Source organism: Montipora foliosa, chromosome 2, assembly GCF_036669935.1.
Source record: "Montipora foliosa isolate CH-2021 chromosome 2, ASM3666993v2, whole genome shotgun sequence".
Classification (NCBI taxonomy): Eukaryota; Metazoa; Cnidaria; class Anthozoa; order Scleractinia; family Acroporidae; genus Montipora; species Montipora foliosa.
The window spans coordinates 3,197,744-3,205,243 of NC_090870.1; the positions used below are offsets into that span (position 1 = coordinate 3,197,744).

Genomic DNA, 7,500 nt, shown 5'->3' on the forward strand with positions numbered 1-7,500 from the left:
CATATTTGGAAAAACAAGAGCGAGGGGTTTCCAAATATGGTAGTTAGCACTGAAACATTCAACCAATCAGTTGGCACTGAATATTCGGAAGCTGTGAACGCATGTTACACGTTTCAACCCTTATGGGTTTCTGGTTTAACCCATTGAGTCCTAGGAGCGAGACTGAATAGATTTTACTATTTTTAAAAAATAGACGATTTTAATCAATTGTGGGGCGGTTTTGGAGGCAATGGCTTAACAACCTCTTCTTCCACTTAAAATCTATGTTCCCTTTATTCTTTGTGTTAAGGAGCTATTATGTGTCCATCCCAGGTAATTAGTGTAGAATTTTAGGAGTTATGTATTTGGATTCTTTAGTTGACCCAGCAGAAAGCAACCAAGGGATATCAACAGATGAAACTGACTACAGTTCTCTATTTGAACCATCAAGATTCAGTACCAGCTTTGAATCTGATGACGAGGACAAGAGCCGAACTAAAACCAGCCCAACACATGTGGCTCAGGCTGGTAGCCCTGTTCACTTTGGCTTGGCACAGGTTTGTATCAAGGATCACTTAAGCCTCAAGAAGTTCTGTGTGTAGCTGTTGTAAAGGTTCATTCTCTTTTGATTTCATGCAATGAACTCTTTTGTATATAAGCCCTTAAGAATAAGATTGCAAGCTACAGAGGTAGTTTTTCAAACAGCTGGAAATTCTATTAACAAACTTGCCAAATCTTTGGTTAAAATTTATTTCCCTTTTCCATGCACAACTCATAATATTTTGAATAAATTTAGAGAAGAGGTAGGTAACTGGATTTGTGATTGATTTCCAGTTCACTTAGTTCTTCGCTGCAGTTGGTTTTGTAGGTGTAAAAACATATTGTATTCAGTGCTCCAAGCTAAGAATTTTTGAAAGTCGCCTTTTGGCGACCTTCACTTCTAAAAAGGTCGCCAGGGATATGATTTTGGTCGCCATCAAAAACAAAAAAAAAAAATTAACATTTTTCATTTTTCTGATGCACATCGTGGCATATTAAATGACAGGGAAACCGCTGGCCGTTTTGAAAAAAAAAAAAAGAACAAAGAACCGTTGTCGTTAACGGATTAGTCGTTATGTCTGGTGGCCATTGCATTCACCCTACTGGGAGGCCAGCCATTCGCCTTAAACATAAAAGAAAAAAAAGACATTGAGCAAAAGAAGGAAGGAAAACATGCAAAAGATAAGGAAATCAATGGGAAATAAAGAGTCGACCAGAGAGAGTCAAAGACCAAAGCTGTGGTTGACCTGCATTAAAGAGGGTAACGTTTTATCAAGCACATGACATCACTGAAAAAGAATAGCATGATTTCCAATGCAAGGATGAGATCTTCACTCAAGACATCGTTTTAAACAATGTTTCTTTGGAGAAAAACTTTATAATTTCATACGTTGTTGCATTCGGTATGCATTGATGACAGTCATTCGTTGCAATAAAAACAAACGTCACCAATGTGAATACATGCTACAACTGCCGAAAATGGTTCAAACACTATTTAACAAGGCAATGCTTCTGGGCTAAATGGTGTGATGAAAAACTTCGTTGCCCTTAAAAAATGGAAATATTAAATCCAACAGACATGGTCTTGTGAGCATTGTCGCTTCCCACTTTGTATAGCTTAAATATAAAGAAAAAATGTCCCCTAAAACTTTCCGTGTCCTCGAAGCTTGGACAAGAGCCATCAAGATAGCTGAAACTTTGTGATGAGCCAAACGCCCCTCCCTAAAACTTTCGAGACTTCCAAAGTTCCCCTGATATATCGGAACAATAAATATTTTTAGGGAGGCTCCAAATTAACCAAACAGGCTTTTGAAGTATAGAGAAATCCATTTTAGAGTCTTCCGACGCATTTCAAAATATTCCGTTGTTAGATCGATGCCTCTGTTAACTCCGTTTATGTGCTAGGTTATGTGCCAGACAATTACGCATACCGGTAATTAAACATTAAACATGAATGTGTGACTCAAAAAACTACCGATCTGTGGGAACAGAATATTCTTATTGCTCAGTGTTTCAACCTTGAATCGCCCCTACTGTTTGTGAGATTGCCTATTCTCCATGCAGATAGTAAATCATATGCTTACCTGTTCTTGCTGAAACTTCATGGCTGCCTGTGTCAACCGAACGGCAAACGCAAGTGAAACGTTGACAGTTCCGCGGAAAAAAAAATTGCCAAAGGCGTGCAGAACGCCGCGCGTGCTGGCAAAATTTATATTGAATTTCTTTATTCCGAGCAACAAAACACCACAAACAAAACGGCAGCTTCTGTCGGTACCGGAGTTTACTGAGGTACAACAAAAGAACCAAAGACAAAAAGCAAAAGAATTCCAAATAAAGACTAATCCCAAGTGACCAAAACACAGTGCTTTCGGGTACCGCCTGCAGAAAGACCCAACAAAACACTCACTGAGTTTTTGTGTGATGGAAAGGAATGGACTAAACTTTGCCGCTCACTTAGCATTTATACCGACCTAATTCAAACCAGAGTTATTCTGTCTCATTTACGGCCAGTTTTTACCCAGTCCAAGACTGGTAACACGTCGAAAAGCCATGCCCACTCAACAGGCGGTGAGTAATGTTTGTAGTCGCCAAGTCCCTGTTTCCCCTCTTCCTTTGCATCAAAATGGCCGCTGCTCGATTTCACGATTCCGAACGAATAGTCAAGGAATGACATGTTTTTCAAGACTTTAAAGAGCCGGAAATTATGAAAGAAAAAGACACTAAGCAGTTTTTGGTCGCAAGACTTCTTAGTATGTCTGGATGTAAATTAAAAAAATCAAATGGCCAGGAAATAGGTCGCCAAACTGGCGACCTTCCCGACAGTTTTGGTCGCCAATCTTTTTTTCTACTCGCCATGGCGACCAAAACGGTCGCAGCTTGGAGCGCTGGTATTGTACAAAATTATCTTTTTGATATGGTGAATGATTGTTCAACCCATTGACTCCTGGGAGTGAGACTAAAACAGATTTTACTTTGTCTAATCCCAGACAATTTTACTCGTCAACTGGGGACATCCTGGGTTGCCTGTGGAGTGAATAGGTTAACCAGTCAAAAACTACAAGTCTCCTCCATTAAGCACAGTGCCTACTATTGTTATTGCGCGTACGTTCTGCGCATCACCAGACACTCGGATTTCCTATCGGTAGTGCTAACTAATGCAGGGATATTTTTGCACGGTTTAAAGTTATGCAGGAAAAGCAGAACTTAGCAAGGGCTCTTGGTATCCAAAAAAGAAAATTGGGGGTAACCATGCATTTTTCAGAGATATTTAAGTTTTAATTTGGAAAGGAATGCCATACATTGCTTTGTATTTTAAAGCTTTTTGCTAATATTGTTGATCAATTATCTTTGAAAAATGTGTGGTTACCCCCAATTTTCTTTTTGGATTTTAATAACACTTGTTGAGATCTGCCTTTCCCACATAATCATAAAACCGCACAAGAATACCTTTGAATTAGTAGGCACCGTCCTTACTGGAGTTTTCTTTTGCATTTTAGTATCCATTAGACTTATTTATTCCATCAAACTGTCTATAACCTTTTATGTAGTTTTCTTTTTCTTACAAATTGTTGTAAAATACTGAAGACATTTTTGCTGAAAGTGATGTATAACTCTCAGTTGCAAGGGACCAAAATATTTATCAACCTGCGTTGATGTTTTCACAGAGCTTATTCTTGTATATATCCTTCTCTAGGCACGATTGCTGTCCTATCAGCTTACAAGGAAACCTCTCCCTGGTTTGACTAGCACAGAACAGCTGGAGTTGCAGGCCTTGGCTGACACATTTGCATCAGCAAAGCTCGATTTAGAAGAAAGTCCTGGGTCCATTGAAAGAGGAGTCAAGTTTGCCAAGAAGGAGGGTATAGAGAGTCTTTGCTGTTTTCATAGAAAAGCTACACAATTTTATGTGATATTCAGTTTTATAGGGTATTTGTAAGTGCCTGGTACCTGCAATAGTCTTTGCAATGGTGTTGGAGGCACATGTTGCCATACCCTTCACTTCTCAAGACAATGGGGCCGTTTTAATGGTTTTTTTGGGGGGGAGGGGGGAATACCACAAGCACAGAGAGGGAGAAAGAAAAAGGAAAAAAAGGAAAGGGGGATATCATCAAACTCATGTCAAGTGAAGTAGTTTAACAAGAGGACGTCAAAGTTCAGAAGGTTAAGTTTGCATTGATAATGTCTTGGTTGTTCTCATTTTTCAGATGAAAGTTACCCTACCATTGGTGGTCTCATGGGAGGTCCTGGTGGGGGAGGGGGTGGGTATGCTACTACTGGAAGCATTGGGGCCACAGCAGGGAGTGGTGGGGATGCTGTTGATGAATGTGGACTTAGATTCCTACTTGCTATGAGACATCACACCTGTCTTATGAGGTCACTGCCACCTAAACATCGGGCTATACTTGAGGAAAAGGTGATTAATATGACAGTCTTACTTGACAGCAAGAGTAGGCAGGTTGGCCACAATTGGGTTGGCCACTATAATGAATACATAACAAGGAACAACCATAAATTTAGCCCACGGGGCTGTACAGAAATGCTACCACTATCACAAGTCTCCTTGTCTTAACAACCTGTGCATCCAGCAAAATTTAAACATACTTGAGAGTGTGTGTGTGTGTGAGAGTTGAATTGTATTCTTTCATTGCTTTTTTTGGTTGATGCCATTAATAATTATTGTATATGAAAATTATGAAAATGTGAGGTTGTGGTTGAGCATTGGACTGTCCTGCAGGAGTTTTGGGGTTTAAAATGCAGCATTGGACCAACACTCGGGGTCTTAAAAATAAGTGATGAGAACGTTGTGCTTTTTAAATTTCATTTGCAAATGGTTAGACTTGCAAGTGTTATCAGATAAGGACTATAAACTGTAGGCGCTGTCTCACAATCCTTCCTGGTAATCAACACTGCGATGTTAAAGAAAAGAGTAGGGGGATTCCCCCAATGTTGGTGGTCTATCGCTCAGAGGATTGTAAACTACCATGAGACTGTATGTGATAATTGTGCAGTATTGCCATCATGTGAGCAAAACATGTGACATGATCTAAACCTTACTCTTTCAGGGTTTGTCATCATCTTATTATGGATGGGCTTTTCATTCTGAATCTGAGGAAGAATTATTAGCCATGGTCCCCCCAGTGCTCAGAGGAGAGGCCACATGGTCTGAGTTAAGAAAGTATGGTATAGGATGGTGGGTTAGAAGCAATGACACTTTAAGAAGGCTCATTGAAAAGGTAGCTGAAGCAATTAATTGGCATTTCGTAGGTTTTTTCAATGCATAGCAGAATCATCACCTGCAGGAAGGAGAGCATCGGACCACAACGAGAGAAGTTGTGGAACCATGGCCCAACCAACTCTCAAGGTCTCCAAATTACTGCTTATCATTAATTTTTTATTGTAAGGTTTGGACTCGTCTTCTTGGACAAGGGGGATAAACAACTGTAAGCTCTGTCTACCAACTCTCTTTCATAAAATTCTGTGGGACTCTACAAAAAAAGTTGGCCATAGAGTTCTCTTTCTCTCTGGTAAATATGGCCCGGGCTTGCATGAAATTTAAAAAGGCGTTATGTTGAAATTAGGCCATGTTAGCATAAACAGCTTAAATGGATCAATAGGAGTTTGTAGAGTTTTGGACGTTCAGATACAGGTAATCAGTAAAGGAATAAAGAAAGGTTTAAGTCATCACAAGTCAAAGTTATGGCGGCCTTTGAAGGTTATGGTGCTCAAAAGACAAGAAAGTTCATATAGTTTAGTTTATAATCACAAAAAGAAATTCCAACTAAAAGTTAACACTTAACTTTCAATCATAATTATCTGATGGGTTATTTTCAGACTGCCAAGGCACAGTTCTCCAAGAAACAAGATCCCATTGACTGTGCACTTTTCTACCTGGCAATGAAAAAGAAGAATGTTATCTGTGGATTGTATAGGTAGGTAATGACTAGTAGGTCACATTTGCTTAAGTCCAGGCCACAGTTCAAACAATGGATAGCACTATCCAGCGGATACAATGTAAATCACTATCCAGTAGATAAACACTAGCAAAACCAATCGAGTTATCCAGTGGATAGTGATTTATCCGGCGAATAGCGCTTTGACCATCATTTGAACAACTGGGGCCAGAAAAGCATTATTTTTGCTAATGCAGTTCAATTTTTCTTGCCTTTTAGAACTGTCAGAGATTCTAAAATGTCACAATTCTTTGCTCGAAACTTCTCAGAAGATAGATGGCGGAAAGCGGCTTTAAAGAATGCCTACTCTCTGTTAGGCAAACAGAGATTTGACCATGCCGCAGCATTTTTCCTCCTGGCTGGATCTCTGTGGGATGCAATACAGGTAACATGTTTATGTTCAGAATGGTAGGTGAGAAATCAAATAACTTTGAAGACAGTTTTTGCTATTGAAAGTAAAGACAAGGCAATGAATATGTCAATACCAGCAATTGAACATTGCAGCATTGTTATGTGTCTCTAGAGATTGGTTGCAGACCACATAGTGTACTAAGATTTGCTGCATTAACTCCTGATTCAACAGAATCTTTGAAAGTACCCTTATTCCGCAAACATTCTTCTTTGCTTGAATATGGTCCTTCTCATTTTTTGCCTTCACTGATTTTTCCAAATTTGTCAGGTTTGTATTGGTCGTCTGCATGACTTTCAGCTGGCTATGGTGCTTGCTCGGTTGTATGAGGAAGACACTTCAGGTGGGCAGTTATACACACGTATCCTAAAGGAGTGTTTGCTTGGCCAAGGGCAGAATGCCAGGGATCCTATTCAGGGTAAGTATCTTGATTAAACAATTCCAAACATAAACTGCAATTTTGTCATAATCTTGCGTTTTTTCTCTGAATTGAGTGCTATAAGACTGCAGTAAATCGGCAAACAATTATTAAATGAGCAGGTTCAATAATGAGAGGAAAATACAGTAATGTACAGAAAAATGCACGTAAGGATGTTCAAATTGATTTTGCTTTCGCTGGCCAATTGCCTGAAAATATAGCACAAGACTTTCAATTCAATGATGCAAATCCAAATGAAATTACCTTAAACACTTAATACCAAACTTTTCAAAGAGTCTTTTCGATACCATTGTTATCCCTGCACTAATCAATTTCAAACAATCCTTTAATGAAAGTATTCTGCATTCTGTTGAAAAGGTGTTTCTATATCTACATTTTTTAGGGCCCGAGGATGCAGATGGCGCCATTTCCTGCTTTCCAGCATCTTTTGTGCTTAATGAAGCTTGTCTGTGCAATGAAAAGAATATTATTTTCATACCGGCTTGAATCTGTGAATTTTATTTTCGAGACAAAATGCAGAATTTTACTGTATGAAATCTTGTCGCTACCTCTTGGTATCTTTTATGTAAATTCAATTATTTTCCCCTCCATTTTTCCATTCTAGACCCCTTCCTTAGAAGCATTGCTTATTGGATAATGAAAGATTATGACCAAGCACTAGAAACCTTAATGTTTGAACCAAA

The 7,500-nt window shown here is 39.1% G+C and overlaps 1 protein-coding gene across 1 annotated transcript in view; it reads left to right on the forward strand.

The window, feature by feature from the left end:
• LOC137992076 (dmX-like protein 2) overlaps positions 1-7,500 on the forward strand; it is a 41,003-nt gene that overhangs the window by 12,397 nt on the left and 21,106 nt on the right. Inside the window, exons 12-19 of the mRNA XM_068837167.1 lie at positions 358-536; positions 3,713-3,878; positions 4,224-4,432; positions 5,082-5,252; positions 5,851-5,948; positions 6,189-6,354; positions 6,649-6,796; positions 7,422-7,500. The exon at positions 7,422-7,500 is cut by the window's right edge and continues 1,190 nt beyond it. Of these exons, the coding sequence (XP_068693268.1) occupies positions 358-536; positions 3,713-3,878; positions 4,224-4,432; positions 5,082-5,252; positions 5,851-5,948; positions 6,189-6,354; positions 6,649-6,796; positions 7,422-7,500 (1,216 nt within the window). The remainder of the gene's footprint in view (positions 1-357; positions 537-3,712; positions 3,879-4,223; positions 4,433-5,081; positions 5,253-5,850; positions 5,949-6,188; positions 6,355-6,648; positions 6,797-7,421) is intronic.